Raw genomic sequence first — 18,287 nt, forward strand, 5'->3', positions numbered from 1 at the left:
GCAGGAGGCAGAACATTTAACAAATAGTGCCAACTCTAATACACCATAATTTTTTGGTGATGGAGACTGTGTGTTAATCTTGCTTCTGTTGATACTTAACTGCTATAAGAGCTAATGTGACCTTTCTTGATTTTTTTTTTTTGGGTCCAAATTTTTCTGATACTCGGAAGAAGGATTAAGAGAGTTCATGGAAGCAAAGCCAGATTCATAGTAGCATTGGACTATCTGGTGGCTTTTATATAATTTTTTAAAAAATTCTTTCTAAGTGATTCTTCCCTCCACCTTGTTTTATATCATAGCAGCAGTGTGTTCCTAAAAAGAGAGAATGTACTACCTGCTTCACAGTCTCCTTTTGTTGCACTAAACTGACATCCTCTTACACAAAGCTGAGTTGGTAATAAATGCTAGCCACACTCCACGTTCACCCGGGTGGTGGTTCTTTACAGCAGAAGGTCATCTTTCTTGGAAAACTATTTGCTATCTGATTTAGATAGCTGATGTAGCTCTATTTTTATGTCTAAGTCTCCCACAGTCTGTGGGTGTTCTTTGTAGACTGTGTGTGTAGTATGGAAACAACAGCTTGTTATACTGCATGCTAACTCACTTCAGCATATCAGTAGATCAGCTGATCAGCACAATAGCCTTTGCACCTGGTAATTAATAGTTGTAGTGCATTAAAAAGGTAGTGTCAATGCACTGTTACTCAGTAATTAGCATAAACGCTTCCCAGTCTTACTGGCACATAAACTAGTTGCTCTTTTGGTATTGTGTGTCTGCCAGTATATTCTGTAACTAACAGCTCTTCTGCTTTTTAAAGGTATGTTCTGGTTGCCCAGTGTTTTGGATGTGCAGTGATTGAGGATGCCTGGCACTATTTCCTGCATAGATTGCTGCATCACAAGAGAATATACAAGTACATCCATAAGGTTCACCATGAGTTTGTTGTATGTATTCCTTGATTTTTTAAAACAATTTTTAGTATATGCAGTTTCATACAATTTATTTAGCGTTCTTACTTCAAAGACCTCAAGAATTTTTCATCCCTTCAACAGCAGGATAGATGTCTTTTCTTGAGCTCTTTACAGAATCATAGAATCACAGAATGGTAGGGGTTGGAAGGGGCCTCTGAAGATAATCTAGTCCAAACCCCCTGCCAGAGCGGGTTCATCTAGGGCAGATTATACAGGACTGTGTCCAGGTGGGTTTTGAAGTCTCCAGAGAAGGAGAGTCCACGGCCTCCCTGGACAGCCTGTTCCAGTGTTTCCTGATGTTGAGGTGGAACTTCCTGTGTTCCCGTTTGTGCCTGTTGCCCCTTGTCCTGTCACCGGGCACCACTGAAAAGAGACTGGCCCCATGCTCTTGACACCCATCTTCAGATATTTATGAGCATTGACAAGATCCCCTCTGAGTTTTCTCTTCTCCAGGCTACACAGAACCAGGTCTCTCAGCCTTCTTTCATAAGTCCAGTCCCCTAATCATCCTTATAGCCCTCTGTTGGGCTTTCTTTACTAGTTCCCTGTCTCCCTTGAACTGGGGAGCCTAGAATTGGACCCAGTACTCCAGATGTGGCCTCATCAGGACAGAGTGGAGGTGGAGGAGAATCTCAGGCCACCTGCTGGCCACACTCTTCTTAACACACCCCAGGATACCATTTGCCTTTTTGGCCACAAGGACACATTGCTGTCCCATGGGTAACTTGTCCACCAGGACTACCACGTCCTTCTCTGTATAACTGTTTTCCAGTAGGTCATCTCCTAATGTGTCCAGGTGCATGGGGTTATTCCTCCCCCCTGCAGGACTCTACACTTGTCCTTATTGAATTTCTTGAGGTTTGTCTCCACCCAGCTCTCCAGCCTGTCCAAGTGTTGCTGAATGGCAGCACAGCCTTCTGGCATGTCAGCCACTCCTTCCAAGTTTCGTATCATCAGCAAACTTGGTGAGGGTACATGCTGTCCCTTCATGCAGGTCATTGATGAAGATGTTGAACAGTAATGGACCCAGTACTGACTCTTGGAGAACACCACTCACTACAGGCCTCCAGCTAGACTGTGCTCACAGCACTCTGTGCTCTATTGTTCAGCCAGTTCTCAACCTGTCTCACAGTCCACTCACTTAACCCATGCTTCGTAAGCTTACCTATGAGAATGTTATGTGAGATGCTGTCAAAAGCCTTGTTGAAGCTGAGGTAGACAATATCCACTGCTCTCTTCTCATCTACCCAGCTAGTCACACTATTGTAGAAGGCTATTAGATTATCTGAGCTTGATTTGCCCTTGCTGAATCCATGCTGTCTATTCTTGATAACTTTATTTTCCTCCATGTGTTTGGAGATGACCTCCAGAATGAGCTGTTCCATCACCTTTGCAGGGATGGAGGTGAGGCTGACTGGCCTGTTATTTCCTGGATCATCCTCCTTCCTCTTTTGGAAGACAGGAGTGACATTGGCTGTCCTCTGGTCTTGGGCTCCTCTCCCGTTCTCCATGGTCTTTCAGATGGGATGGAGAACAGCACAGCAAAAACATCAGCCAGCTTCCTCAACACTCCTGGGTGGATCCTATCGAGGCCTATGGATTTGCAGGTGTTCAGTTTGCCTAAATGATCCTAACCCAATCCTTACATACCTGCAAAGAGTCTTCCAGACCTTCCCTCTTACCTCCAGGGACTGGGGTTTCTGGGGGCTGGTCTTGGCAGTAAAGACTGAAGCAGAGAAGGCATTCACTAGCTCCACCTCTGTCATCAGGGCACTGACCTCATGCAGCATCAGGGCCTCATTTTCCCTAGTCTTCCTTTTGCTACTGATGTACTTGAAGAAGCCAGTCTTGTTGTCTTTTACATCCTTGGTCACCTCTAATTCCAGCAGGGCCTTGGCCTTCCTCCTTGCATCCCTACATACCCTTGACAGCATTCCTATAATCCTTCCAAATGACCAGTACCTTTTTCCACATACTATGAGCTTCTTTCTTCCATATGAGTTTTTCCAACAGCTCCTTGATCATCATTCAGGTCTCCTGCCTCCTCGACTTGATTTTTCACTCAAAGGGATGCACCAATCTTGAGGTTGGAGGGAGTGGTGCTTGAATGCTAACCAGTTCTCCTGGGCTCCCCTACTTTCTAGAGTCCTAGCCCATGTGATTCCTCCATGTAAGTCTTTGGAGAGAACCAGGTTAGCTCTCCTGAAGCCCAGGGTTGCAGTCCTACTTAGTGCCTTGCTCCTTCCTCATGTAATACTGAACTCCACCATCTCACAGTCACTACAGCCAAGGCTGTCCCCAACCAGACCACCTTTGTTCTTTAGTATGGGGTCCAGATGCATGCCTTTCCTTGTTGGCTTCTCCACCACCTGTGTGAGAAAGTTATCAATGCAATGCAAGAACCTCCTGGACTGTGTGGGCCTAGCTGTGTGGCCTTTCCAGCACATACCAGGGTGACTGAAGTCATCCATAAGCACCAGGGCACATGATCTTGAGGCTACTTCCAGCTATCTGTAGATGCCCTCATCAACTTCCTTCTCCTGATAGATGGCCTGCAGCAAACACCCAGGACGGTGTTGCCCGCATTGGCCTGCCCCTTAGTTCATTCCCGTAAGCTTTCAGCATGTTCTTCATCCCACCCTGGGTAGATCTCCATACATTGCAGTTGCTCTCTCACGTAAAGAGCAACTCCACCACCTCACCTTGCTGTCCTGTCTTTCCTAAAAAGTACCCAGCCGTCCATGGCAACGTTCCAGTCACGTGAGCCATTCCCACCACCTCTCTAACTGCAGTGAGATCATGGCCCCATGACCACACCCAGGTGTGTAGTTCTTCCTGTTCATTCTCCATGCTGCGTGGGTTGGTGCACCCACATTTCAGAGGCTTAATTGAGCAAGACTGTATCCATGGAGAAGAGTAAGAGGAACCACCGTAGTCATACCCAGCCTTGAGGTGTTTTGCCTTCTGTCACTAATCTTGGAAGACAGATAAGGAGCATTTGTCAATGCTCTGGTTGGGCTGGCATATACTGCAGTCGAATGGGATGGCATGAGCCCTGCCATCTTGGACCCTGCCCCATGAGATCTTCAGTTTGAAGCCCTCCTGACTAAGTTGACTAGCCTAGTGCCAAAGATACACTTGCCTCTTCAAGACAAGTCTACTCCATCATACTCTAGCAGATTGTAATTATCAAAGAATTAAAAATTGCCATAAACCCCAAAGCTTTTGTAATGGCACCAGCCACGAAGCCCGGAATTATTCATTATTTGTCCATGTTTGGCTGCCCCCTTTCCTCTAACTGGCAAGATGGACAAGGAGATAACTTGGGCACCAATGTTTTTCGCTTGCATCTGCAGGGCTTTATAGCCTTCCTTGGATCCTGCTTGGTTTCTGGCTCACCATGTCATTCATGCCTGCATGGAAAAGCAGCAGTGAATAGTAGTTGGTGCTCTTGACAAGTTGTGAGACCCTCAGCAATGTCTCAGATCTTGGCTCCTGGGAGGCAGTAAACCTCCTTAGACTTTCTGTCAGGTCATCAGACAGACACCTCAGTGCCCTTTAACAGGGAGTGTCCCACTGTAAGCACCCATCATTTCTTTTTTTGTAACTACTGTGTGTTGCTGGTGGATTTTCTCGTTGTAGTGCTTGATCATGACTGCCTGTAGGTGTTAAACCTTCATATCTGGTTTTGGTAGTGATGTTAGATGGTAAACAATGTATAGTCCTGCTTTTAGGGTAACCAGGGTCCATGGTGCCTCTTTGTCAATGGTGTCTGGTACCAGGATATGGTTTTGAAACCAACCCTCTCTCCATCTCAGCTCCTCTGATGCTGCGTAGCCTTGTAACGTTCTTGCAGTTCGGCCACCTGGTGTAACAGGTGATCTACCTACCTGATCCTTTTGCAGTTACTTGCCTTTACCCTGACTTGGGAACCCCTTGTCCACCCCAGTCTAGTGCTCAGCCACAGGAAAAAAAACGGTTGTCCTTTTTCTCAAAAGCTGAGTACCATCATCTTTTTTTTTTTTAATGAAAACAATTTATTTCACTTGATAGGAATGAAAGATCACGCTCTCGCTAAGGTTTGATCCTATCTGTTGAGCTAGATGAGAAAGGCTTTTAAAAGTGTAATTATAGGCCTCATTCTTGGAGGCAAGGCAACAGCAGGTTTCTGATTTTAGTTGTTCATCAGACCTCTGCCAGTTAGGGTGTTACCCAGAGCACAGGGCCTGGGTGTGCATGTCGTGTGTGCAGCATACGTGCTTAGAAAACGGCCAAAAAAAATACTCACAAAGCTTCAGAAAGTGAACTGCAAGCTGCTGGGTCAGGGGTGGTTTATACAGGCTGCCAGTAACAGAGAAACTTGGTGTAAATGGATGCATGCATATGCACATACCTCTGCAGCAGCAGCCACCCCTGTTTTCCTCTTGCCCTTGGCAGCCCCTCAGGTGTCTAGTGGGGGCAGCCTCTGGCCATTGCTTTTGAGAGAGTGGTTAGTTGTTTTCATGGAAGTGATCTGTAGCCTAATAGCTGCTTCACTAAAAATTTTCCTTGATAGTGAAAGGTGATGATTTTAAAATAGTCCTTAAGCCAAAGTATTGCCTTAAGTATTTTTAATATTCAGTATTTTTTTCTGATATCAAACTTAAAACCTTCAGCATTGTGTTACATTTTTCTTAAACTGTTCTGTTTGTATAATGTTGTACTTTTGAAAAGTATGGAATGTCTTTTTTTTTTTTTTGGTAAACCAAATGTAGAAATGACTGGCCTTTGTGTGTGTGTGTATATATATATAGGAAAGAAAATATTATATTTCAATCTCAAAATAACACTTAAATGGTAGGACTTTATTTTTAAAAATTGTCAAAGATGAGGGATTTTTTATTTTTTTATTTTAAAAACAAATTTCTAAGTGAATCCTGATTCTGAGAATGTTTTGGCTTTCTTCTTTCTTCTGTTTCCAAGACTGGATGTATAGCAAAGCTGATAAGGGCTTGCCAAACACTTTAATATTCCTGAAACAACATTTTGGCCTGGGGGTAATGGTAAGGCTAAAGAAAAGTCTTCAGCTTTTCAACTAGCAGTGAAGTGTTTGGAGTCACTAGTGAATGGTAAATCCTGATGACCCAGGGATACAGTTTCCTGTTTTCCCCCACAAGGAGCTGAACACCCGTGCCCTTTGTCCACAACATCTGTGTGTGTGTCCTCTTGTAGTGTGGTGAGGTGGTGGGGAGAGACCACAAAACGGTGATTCTGATTTGGGGGTATGCAAAATTGAAAATGGTGACTTTTCCTGCCTCTTCTTTCCTTCTAGTCTCCATTTGGAATGCAGGCAGAGTATGCCCACCCTCTGGAAACGCTTATCCTTGGAGCTGGGTTCTTTATTGGGATTGTTGTTTTTTGTAACCACGTGGTTCTGCTGTGGGCGTGGGTGATATGTCGCCTGATGGAAACCATTGACGTACACAGGTGAAATCCTCATGGCTTTTAATAATTGCTTTTTCTCTTCTCCTTAAGTCTATCTCAAACTTCCCTGTCTCTTTCACTGATTTTTTACTGTTTCATTTGCTTAAGTGTCTTACCAAGAATGACACAACTTAAACAGTTATCTCTATTGTGTGTTTTGAGGTGGCCCTAACAGCAAAACTTGCCGATTAGAAGAGTGTAGACTATCAGCTGTAGTATCTTAAAGAGGGTTTTGGAAGCTAGGTGCCTCAGTAGCGTGTCTGGCTCTTGACCCTCGGTGTACAAAAGATCCTGTGTGTATTAGAACAACAAAAATCAATTACAAAAAGTGATATTCCAGCCAAGAGTTCAGTACTTTGCCAGACAGTTTCCCTGGACAAGAGACACATTTTAGGCTTTTAAAGACACTGACTATCTTTAAAACAAATAAATTGCTTTTGTTGCTTTATTTATTTATCGTTGACACAAAGGACAAGACTTCTTGTCACTGTTGTAAAACAGACTTCTTTCAAATTTGGCTCGAAAATACTGGTGCAAATCCCAGTAGGCTTAGCTAGGTTCATTTGCAAATGAATGAGATTTTCTTTCCTGTGTTTGAGAGAAATGGGACAGTAACAATTTATTTTTGAAATGCTGGTATTGCGTTTGACTTTAATACATTATGAAGCATATATATAGTGTCAAGTCTTTCAATGGAACATAAGCTACTAAATTAACTCATACATACTCATTTCTGGTTTAGTTATATATTGCTTGTAGACTGAGAAATATGTCGACATATCAAAAAGTAATTGATGCAAAGCATGAATGTCCTTAGTCGTTTTAGTTTGTTGTCCACATGAGGTGTTCAGAACAAATTACCTTGTGCTCTCCCCACTAGGTGGTGGTAGGATGCTTTCCAGAACGACTTAGCAAAGGAGTTGAAATCCCTCCAAAGCAAACTGCTCTGGTTTTAATGTTATTTCAGGACTACTCTGAAAACAGGAATAGAAATGCTGCAGTTGTAGTTGATTTGAGATGCCATCTGAGGAGCAGCTGAGCTGATGTTCATGGCTTGTTAATAAAAGACAGCATTATTTCTTGTTCCTCCTTCTTAACATCACCCTTGATTCGGATAAAGCTGCTAAGCCAGCAGAAAGTCAGCTGCTGTAATTTTTTTAGGAGACTTGCTTGCCTTTTTTTTTTTTTTTTGCGTGGCCTAGTAAACTGAATTGAAAAGGTCAGCAAGTGCCAAAGCCACTGTGGGATAGTTTACAGAAGCATTTGGCTAGGATGGGAGGGATCTTATTTTCCTACTAAGCCAGTACTACAGCGATTACCTCAGGGCCTTGTAAAACATAAAAATCCTTTTAACAAAGCCAAGAAGTTAGTGTCTATACTTTTTAGTTTGTCTGGGAAAAATACTATAACTTACTATAACTGCTTTTGTTTCTCTTTCTCCCCTGTAGTGGCTATGATGTTCCACTGAACCCTCTGCATTTGGTGCCTTTCTATGCTGGTGCCCGTTTTCATGATTTCCATCACATGAACTTTATTGGCAATTACGCTTCAACCTTCACATGGTGGGACAGAATCTTTGGTACAGACTCTCAATTCATTGCCTATAAAGAAAAAGAGAAGAAGCAACAGCTCATAACGAAGAAGGTTAACTAAATTTCCAGTGTAAAGATTTTGATGCTAATACTGGTGGTCAGCTTTTGCTTTTCTGTGAAGCAAAATAGTGATTGGGTGTTAAGCATAAACTTTGTTCCTTGGCTACTAAAGTGGTAGGGAAAAATGGCTAATGACACTGCAGTATCTTCCTAATGGGAATGCTTTCTATTTTATATGTAAGTACTGCATATATTTTAACTACAGATTTAAAGATGATGCAAAAAAACTGAGATGAGTTGCATCTACCCTTTTTTTTAAAAAAAAATTTTTTCTTCAATGTTGCCCACTTTGGATCCAGGTAGAATTGTATATGTCCACTGAAATTGGACTTAATTTTTTAAAATATATATTCTTAAATTTGTAATAGCAAATAGCAGAACATATTAACTAGTATCAGCACTGTATTATTTAAATATTGGTTAAAAGCTGCTTAAAACCAAAACATCTGTTAATGGGAAGCTTGGACAGGCCTTTTGCACACTGGATAATGTGAACTGTTAGTAACAAAATACCTGGCTAAACACGAGCTGGCAGAGACATTCCTGATCTAGATTTATTATGTTATTTTAGATTACAGGTAAAACGAACAGAATTTTTTATTTGAAGAAACTGGGTTTTGCTGCTGTTTTGGAGTTGGTATGTCAGTGTACTTAGCATTTACATTACATTCTTCTCTGTGTTGTAATTTGCTGAACTGACTAGTTGCTATATTTGCACTTGTGACTGATGAAATAAATGTGGTTTGGTTTGATGTGTGTTTTACCATTCATATGCTTTTAATACAAAGCTGCGATAAAAAACATACAGGATAGAGCGTCTTATGCTGTTCATCTCTTTAATGAAGAAGAATCATGTCTGTTGGTATGGTCTAGAGCTGTTCCATCTGTTAAACTACTTGCAGAGACAGCAGTAAGAATGGAAACAGAGACCTTGTAGATTCTGCTGGTGTTTTGTTTTGAAGGACTTGGATACAGAGCTACTCAGTGTAGTGACAGCTTCAGGGCCAAGCACGTTCTCATGTTAAGCTACGACTTAACTAGAATCTCAAAATCTACTACTGGAGTTGTATTAGTAATAGAAACTGTAGTCTAATCTTGTTGAATCTCCTCTAAATATTTATGTGTTGCACAAGAAACAAGTGGAGGTATTTAAGAAGGGCTTAAACCCTTATAAAGATCTTGTACTTTGTATTGTAATGTCAGCTGCTCTTCAGATTTCAAGTACCATTTCATCTGTCCTGTAAGTCCTTTAGAGATGCTTACAGTATTTTGATTATTCAGGACCCACCTGAATTTTCATGCTGCTTCTTGTGCAATCTGATGTAATACTTGGGCAATCCTGTGAAAGTGCAAATGAGATCAGGGTTCTAGTGAAAACCCAAGGTGTTAATGACATTGACAAATGATTTAAATATTACTTGAGATGTGGGAATGGTTCAGATTCTTCATGCATGTATTTTGTAGAAGCTTTTACTTCCCTCTCTGTATCCCCACTGAAATTCAACCTTCTTCCTCTTCCCTCTAAAAGGAAGTAAAAATACTTGACTGTGACAGGTGAATGGAAGCTGAAATCTCTGTATTATTCAGTTTCTAGTGGGGACTGGTACTTAAGACTTTCTGAATCCATATGTGCTGCCAGCCAGAACTCTCCATGGTGGAAGTGACCTCTTTAATCAGATTTCAAAGATGGCCCTTATCCTCTTTGCTTTGTCAGCTCCCACTCTCATCCTGCAGCTGCACCTATACTTAGCTTTTTTTTTTTTGGTTATACTGAACCCCTAGCCTAAAAATACCAAGGAGCTTTCAGTGCTTCAGAGCTTTCAGATTTTCTGTGTACATGATTCTATGCACTGCTTCTCAACTCATGGGCTTGTACCTACATACACAACGTTGCAAAATTGTGTAAAACTGAGCTAATTGCTTAAATACTCCTGTAAAGGTAGTTGTAAAAGCGTGGTGTCTCCTCAGCTATGGGAGAACTCAAGCAGAGCACTAAAAGCTTGATAGGATGACTTGTAAAGTTACAATGCATATTTGGTTCTTCAGGAAGTTTTGAAAAATAAGGAGTGTAATTTTAACACATTACTTATGCCATCTGTTTAAGCAATGCACATGGGGGATTTTTTTTGTTCATCGTTCATGACTTGAGTCATGGCTTTTCTGACATCCATTGCTATTGTAGCTTATTGGGTTTTTTCCTATAAATTCTTAGTGTACAATGTGATCACACCATTGCTTTTGATCTTCTTTCTTTCAGCAAATCTCTAGAGAATTCTGCAAACTATGCTTCATAAATTTATTTCTTGCTGAAAAAAACGTGCCTACTGTAGCTCTCCACATAGTAACTTGCATTTGACAGCCACAGGCTTGTTTTACTGCAGGACTTGGACTGACCTTAATTTTACCACCACCCCACAACCCTTTCAAATGCAGAACCTTGCATTTCTCGGTGAACATGATGCTGGCTAGTAAATTAGCTGTCTCATTATTAAGTGTCTTTTATGCATATCAAGAACTGTGTTCAGGCCATTACACTTTTGGTGTTTTAGGCCTTTATTAAATAAGACTTGACTATTTGTTGTTGGTTCTTTTTTGACTACATGTAGTGATAAAGACAACAGAGTATGTGTAGTTCTGAAAACTAGGTGGTCTTTGTGCAATAGAAAAAAATCAGACCAACTCACAGGAACAGTTTTTGCCCCTTCACAAGACACACCCAAACCTTACACAATCTTGTCTTTTATCCTCTTTAGCAAGGAGACAGATTTACCTCTTAAAGCGGTAGGACAGGGGAATAAATGGGAGAGCAACATTCTCCACAACTTAGCCTTTTCTTGTCAATCCAGTTTAGTTGAAGAAGCCTGTGGGAAATAACAGCTTGTACTGTCTCTTAGGATATGACAGTAGGTCCTATGGAAGTGATTAATTAATTTCTTGGGTTTTGTGTCAAAATGCCATGGAAATTTAAAGTATAATACATTGTTAAGACTAGAACTACAAAATGATCAACTGTTTTTGGCTCCTGACACAGAATCATAGAAACACTTTGGCTGGAAAAGACCATTAAGATCATTGAGTCCAACCATTAACCCTACTCCACCAAGTCCACCCCTAAGCCATATCCCCAAGCACCACATCTACATGGCTTTTAAACACATCCAGGGGTGGTGACTCAGTCACCTCCTTGGGCAGCCTATTCCAATGTCTGACAACCCTTTAGTGAAAAAGTTTCATGTCTAGTCTAAGCCTCCCCTGGAACATCTTGAAGCCATTCCCTCTTGTTCTGTTACCTGTGAGAAGACACCAGTGCCTGCCTCTCTACACTGTTGTTTCCTATAGTTGAGAGCAATAAGGTCCCTGCTCGGCCTCCTTTTCTGCAGGCTAAACAGCCCCAGTTCCCTCAGCTGCTCCTCTCGATTTGTTTTAAGACTTGTTCTCTAGGCCCTTCACCATCTTCATTACTTTTCTCTGGCTATGCACCAGCACCTCGATGTCTTTCTTGCATTGAGGTGCCCAAAACAGAACACAGTACTCGAGGTGTGGCCTCACCAGTGCTGAGTATGGAGGGACAATCACCTCCCTGATCCTGCTGGCCACGCCATTTCTAATGCAAGCCAGGATGCTGTTGGCCTTCTTGGCCTCCTGGGCACACTGCTGGCTCATGTTCAGCTGCTTGTCAATCAGTATGCCCAGGTCCCTTTCCTCTGAGCAATTTTCCAGCCACTCTTCCCTAAGCCTGTAATGTTGCATGGGGTTGTTCTGGCCCAAGAACTGACACTTGGTCTTGTTGAAGCTCATACAATTGACCATGGCCCATTGATCCAGTCTGTCCAAGTCTCTGTAGATCCTCCCTACCCTCAAGCAGATCAACACTCCCACCCAACTTGGTGTTGTCTGCAAACTTACTGAGGGAGTAAGTGTCTCCTCATCAAGGCCGTTGATGAAGGTGTTAAATAGAAGTGGTCCCACTGCTGAGCCCTGAGGAACACCCCTTGTGACTGGCCGTTGGCTGGATTTAACTCCGTTCACCACCACCCTCTGGGCCCAGCCACCCAGCCAGTGTTTGATCCAGCAAAGCATACGCCCATCCAAGCTATAAGAAGCCATTTTTTTCATGACAATGCTATGATAAACTGTCAAAGGGCTTATGGGAGTCCAGGTAGACAACATCCACAGCCTTTCCTTCATCCACCAGGTGGGTCATTTGTCACAGGAGATGAGGTTTGTTAAGCGGGACCTGCCTGTCATAAACCCCTGTTGGCTGGGCCTGATCAACTGGACGTCCTGTATATGGTGCATAATGGCACTCAAGGTGATCTGCTCCATGACCTTCCCTGGCACCAAGGGCAGGCTGACAGGTCTGTAGTTCCCTGGATCCTCCTTTCAGCCTTTCTTGTAGATGGGTATCACATTTGCTACCATCCAGTCCAATCCTAACCTCCCTATGAAATGCTAAATACAGAGGTTTGCAGTGCACTACAGCACAGCTTGCCAGAAAATACTAATAGTGACTGAGAGTAGGATTATGTTTGTAGATTATATGACTTCATGTATTTTCTTCACTGAGTTTATAATAAATGACTGCTGAGCAGTTCGAGATAATTTTAAAGACAAGTGATAAGTTTCTAGATTAACATTCCTTTTTTTTTTTTTAACAATAACATTATTGAAACCGACATCATGGCTACAGATAGTTATTATTAACTACAATGTCTGGTGCATTGCCTCCACATCTCCATCCTGTTACTGCTGCTTCTCTTGCTTTCTCAGCTGCAGCCTTCTGTAAATCTCAGCCATGGGAGCTTGCAGCAGGCAGGTCCAGGAAGAAGGCAACTTTTTGCCATTGGTTCTTGCTATAATTATGTATCTGTGGAGATAATAAACACAGCAGTCAAAGCACTTTTCAGTTGTATCCTTCGGCAGATAATAAGATTATGTCGTGTCCTCCACAGTAAGGCATTTCCTCTATTTCCCAAATCACTCCTGTGGCACGTCTCTGAATTTTTGACGTCTTGTTTCAGCTGTAGGTATCAGAGCTGTGTGTCCAGATCATTTTCTCTAATACCACTTTGGTGATATATGCACCTCCTTCCTCTTAACCATTGTCCTGTCTAAACATTCAAAGATAAAATTATCTGTTCTACGGCATTGCACTGGAAAACACGGTCGCTATCCATCTGTTGTGATCTCTCAACACTTCTAGCAGTATTGCTTGCTAGATTGTTAAGAGTGTGGTTTCTATTTCTTGCTCTTAAGTGTAATTTGCAATTTGCTGCTCTGAGATATTTAAATGTGCTCAACTTAAGAGGTAATCTAAATCACTTTCCAGAGCTGCTGTATCATTATTATTCACCATTCTTTGTCATAGACAAATTTTAATCAGTTTTGATTTGCATTTATGTAGTCACTGAATAAATTAGCCCCTGGACTTGAATTAGTCACTCCTGTTAGGAGAAGTCTCCTGTTCAGTAGTGACTCACCACTTCTCAAAAACCCTGCCAGCCAGTTGTGTGAGCTCTCACAATGATCTGGCGTGGTAGCTTCTTTGTACGAGAGCGATGGGCAGTGTAGCCGTGCCTTCTCTCAGAAACAGCACTGCAGGTCAGTGCCCAGGACCTAGTGTCACCCCAGGAAGAATCCCCCTGAAACGAGGGGCAGCAATAAACCACAGCCATTTGTGTGGGTATGTAGTGTGCAAGGGCGAGTGTCAGGCACATCTTGTATGGAATTTGCGGTCTATAAAGTGGACCTATGCAGAATTGTTACAGGTGTAGGGTGTTAACCACCCCACCCCACCCCAGCAAGAGCATCTCTCAGGAACATGGAAGAGTCAGTTAACAGGTGGAGACAATGAAAGATTCAGTCTGGCAATACGCAGCTGGAAGGTGTTTTTTTTTTCTCTTTCAGTAACATCCTGAATAAATGCCAAGTCTGTATTTGGATTTTTTAAAATTAATTATTTTTTTGTTTATATTTCCTTTGACCTGCCATTTATATTAAGCCAGTTCTCAAGGTATTTAAAAAGCTACAACTTTCCATATCTCAACTCTGTTTTGCAAGCATTCAATAAATACAGCCACTGGGTTGTGCAAGACATTCTGGAGATGGGTAATAGAAGCTGCTATCTTGAAGACATAGCTTCAAGTGACCAGAGCTGCCAGGTATAGTATGTGTATATAACCAGCATTCAGAGACGTTTTGTAAAAGCTGCTTACAGCTCTCAAGTTCTCTCTACCTACTTGCCTGGTAATTTGTCAATACCGAAATCAACTGTTCTCTAATTAAAGCTGATTTGAGCAATTCTATTCTTATCATCAATTCTTGATTGAAACCATTACCTGGTTTCAATCTTTTACTGGTTTGGTTTGTTTGTTTTTTGTTTTTGTTTTTGTTTTTTTTCTGAATAATTTTGCTGTGTTAATATCCTAATTAGTCTTTCAGAATTTTTCCAAGGCTTGAAAATGTGATAGAAGTGGATATTAGCAGGCTAAAGATAGTTCTTCTTGGCGGGGGGGAGGGGGCGGGCTTAAAGGCCAACTAGTGATTTGGTCTTGCTGATCTGAACATGCTTCTCCTTTACACATTATGTTCAGTATCCTATTTGCTTATTTGTGCATTAGAAAACACTGTTTTCCTCAGGCAGTGTAGTGCACCCTCTCACTTCTTTCCCAATATAAACTAGAAAAGCTTACTGAGAGTTATCTATGGTGTAATTATTAACAGTACTTTATTATTAATAATGTAAATATCTGACCTCCATCATAGAGCGCTTTTAGGATTTGTTTCCTAATGTACTTCTGTTGTTTCTAATGGACATAGATTTAGGGTGCTCATTTGGGTTTATAAAAAAATAGTTACCTCAGCCTGCTTGTCTTGCCACACAAAAAAAGTGTGGAGTTACTCACGTCTTGTAAGCAGAACTCTTGAGCAGTGAAGATTTGGGGGTGGGGAAGTTTTATTTATATACTTGCTGGTGAATCATGATTTGCTGAAAAAGACAGAGTCAGGCAAGTAAAAAGTGTCTGAAAATTTGAATCACATTCAGCAAATTGGTTTAGCCAAAGGAATGGAGTGACATGTAAATATACAAGGCTATTATATATATGCTTGTGTATATATATTTGCCTATAAATAAATATGTTTAGAAATGTCAGTTAAGTCTTCTTCACCATTACCAAATGGCTGCACCTGTTAGTGAAATATAATCTACTATTCAGTGCCATATACAGATATAACAGAGATGTAAACCAAATCTGAAATCTGTTGATGAGGACTTTTTCTGGACAGGGAGCACTTGAGCTCTACTCCCTGCTCTGATTAGTATTATCAGCTTAAAGGCCATAGCCAGGTTATGTACATAGGGTGGCAATGCCCTTGGGGTTAGAGTATTCCTCTGAGACAATGGCTAGTACAAAACCTTTTTCCATATATTAGGAAGATTTGGCCTTTGCCCGTGATGACAGTTGTCATCTCTGAACTATGGAAACTAGGAGGATATAAAGGAAGGCATCAACTTACTCCTCCTCCTCAGTTCTGCAAATGCACCTAAACTCTCTGAGAAACTAATAATTGTTTATTAATCCTTTATTAATAAGAATCTAGTAACTCAAAATTAAATACTTGATAGTATATAAAATGCCCTGTTTTACACAAGAAGTGTATATGCATGTGTCTTTATAAGTACTCAATTTCTTAATTTTTTTTTGTGAATGGGAGCGTTAATAAGTACAGAAAGTAATGTATATCTGTTCAGATCAAGTTGTGAGACTAATTTGATGGAATAATAGTTCACTGCTTGAAGAGATAAAAATAAATAGATTATTTCTGAGCCTACCTGTGTCTTTTAGTGACATTGTGATTTGGGCAAATACATTTGAAGGGAAGCCAGTGAGAGTTGCTTTATTGCACAAAGTTTTTTCTGCTGATCAGAAAGTTCTTCCAGAAAATTATACTGTAAGTCTAAAATCACAGCATCAACAGATTTGTTTACTGTGTGTATAAGGTACAAGGGAAAGTGATGAAAGAAACAAGGACTATTTAGCTTATGATAAATGTAGCCAGCAAATCTGATAAAGAATGTGAAACTTTTGAATGGCAGGTCAGCTAACTTTTATTTGTGGTTTGCTTTGGAGCTCTGAAAGTGTGCATGTTGCAGGTAATTCTAAAGTAGTGTGAAGTCATGAACAAATTTATAATGCCATTCACGCTGTTAGGGCGGCACTGATCATAAATCTGAACAGTGATCCTGGTAAAAGAAAACAACCTCTCAGGGAGTGTCTGTACATCCAAGTCCTGCAAAATGCTTAGAGCAAATTTGTGTTGTCGTAGCCCCAAAGCTAATGTGATGTGTTATGATGTGTCTCTCAAAGTTTTTTAAGAGTAAGAATGGAGAGCTGGAGGCTCTAAGAAATGCTCTGAAGGTGCCTTTGCATGTGGTTGCATTCTTATAATCCTGGAATTGAATGGGGCAGAGAAGCTTCTCAACACAGCTTGAAAGATCCTAAGAACTGGGTGGGTTGATGCTTGGTTCTTGCTATGGAGAAAGATATCAAATAATCCAGGACTGACAGTCAGGACAACAAACATAGGTGAATATAGAGAAATATTTATATGCAGTAGTTGCATTTTCAGGTCTGAGTTTCAGATGCTGGATGAGTTTCCAAGTTGCTATATCACCAAGCATCAATGAAGGTGTTCTCCTAGGAGACATTATTTCCATTATCTTTTTGGTTGGAACTAGACAACCCATAATTTATGAAAATGTTCATAGGATCACAAAGCATTATTGACAAATCTTCTTGAAAATTGCTTCACCATAATTTGGTGATGGAAGGAGCGGCTCAACCTTTTAGATTAGAAGATCAGGATAGAACATGTAAAATTACTGGGGACAGGATTTTATTTGTAGAAGGATGAATTGGATGTGTCACTTTCAAACTTTAAAAAATTTTGAGCCTCTCAAAATTTTCCAGTGAGGCTTTCAGTGTTTTAAAAATAATATAAAAAAGCTGATGTGGAAGTTGCTCTTCAGTGTTTAGCTTTTTGCTTTTATCAGTTGCCCTTTAGAGGTTGTTTTGATAGTCTAAACACCTGTGCCTATAAAAACAGGTTGAAAAAAACAGGTGGCTTCAGTAGTCCTGTAGTATCTGCAGTCTAGAAGAGACTGTGATTTATTAATATATTGTGAATTGTTCCTCATAAGATCATTCCCATTGGATGTACTGGGGTGTGCTTCTAAGTATTAGAAACTAAATCTTGCTTTATCCTTTGCTTTTCGTGGTGCAGCAAAACTACCTTACAGATGGTGAGCAAAGCAACCTTATAGATGATTGATTGTAGTTTTCCCTGTGAGGTAAATCAAATACATGTGTGTTATTCTTCAATAGCACTATTCGAATCTCTCATGGAGCACTCTGTTCATTTAGGCTTTTGACAGTGGCTTAACTCAGTCGGTCTGCATGAAAGCTGCCCTGTGGAAAAGAACCTGGGGGTGCTGGCTGGCAGCCAGCTGAGTATGAGCCAGCAGTGTGCCCAGGTGGCCAGGAAGGCCAACAGCATCCTGGCCTGGATCAGAAATAGTGTCGCCAGCAGAAGGAGGGAAGTGGTTGTCCCTCTGTAGTCAGCACTGGTGAGGCTGCACCTTGGATACTGTGTTCTATTTTTGAGTCTGTCACTACAAGAAGAACCTTGAGGTGCTGCAGCACGTCCAAAGAAGGGCAATGAAGCTGGTAGAGAGAACCATAAGACATGTCCAGAGAACATGTCTTATGCGGAGTGGCTAAGAGACCTGGGGCTGTTTAGCCTGCAGAAAAGGAGGTTGAGGGGAGCCCTCATTGCTCTCTACAACTCCCTGAAAGGAGAGCAACATGGGTGTCGGTCTATTCTCCCAAGTTACAAGTGGTAGGACAAAAGGAAATGGCCTCAAACTGCACCAAGGGAGGTTTAGATTGAATATGAGGGAAAACTTCATCACAGAAAGGGTTGCAAAGCACTGGAACAGGCTGCCCAGGGAAAGTAGTGGATTCACCATTCCTGGATGTTTTAAAAGGTGTGTAGATGTGGTGCTGGCTGACAAGGTTTAGTGGTGACCTGGCACTGCTGGGTTAGTGGCTGGACTTGATGATCTTGCAGGTCTCTTCCAACCAAACCGATTCTGTGAGACTGTGCGTGCCGTGCAGGATAGAAGTACTTCACCATATAC

At 41.5% G+C, this 18,287-nt stretch overlaps 1 protein-coding gene across 1 annotated transcript in view; it reads left to right on the top strand.

Annotated features, from left to right (window-relative positions):
* MSMO1 (methylsterol monooxygenase 1) overlaps positions 1-8,840 on the top strand; it is a 10,424-nt gene extending 1,584 nt beyond the window's left edge. Inside the window, exons 3-5 of the mRNA XM_008942211.1 lie at positions 818-944; positions 6,283-6,437; positions 7,883-8,840. Coding sequence (XP_008940459.1) covers positions 818-944; positions 6,283-6,437; positions 7,883-8,087 — 487 coding nt within the window. The 3' untranslated portion in view covers positions 8,088-8,840. The remainder of the gene's footprint in view (positions 1-817; positions 945-6,282; positions 6,438-7,882) is intronic.
* Positions 8,841-18,287: the final 9,447 nt, after the last annotated feature.

This window comes from Merops nubicus, unplaced genomic scaffold (assembly GCF_000691845.1).
Source record: "Merops nubicus isolate BGI_N331 unplaced genomic scaffold, ASM69184v1 scaffold12326, whole genome shotgun sequence".
In the NCBI taxonomy this organism is placed as follows: Eukaryota; Metazoa; Chordata; class Aves; order Coraciiformes; family Meropidae; genus Merops; species Merops nubicus.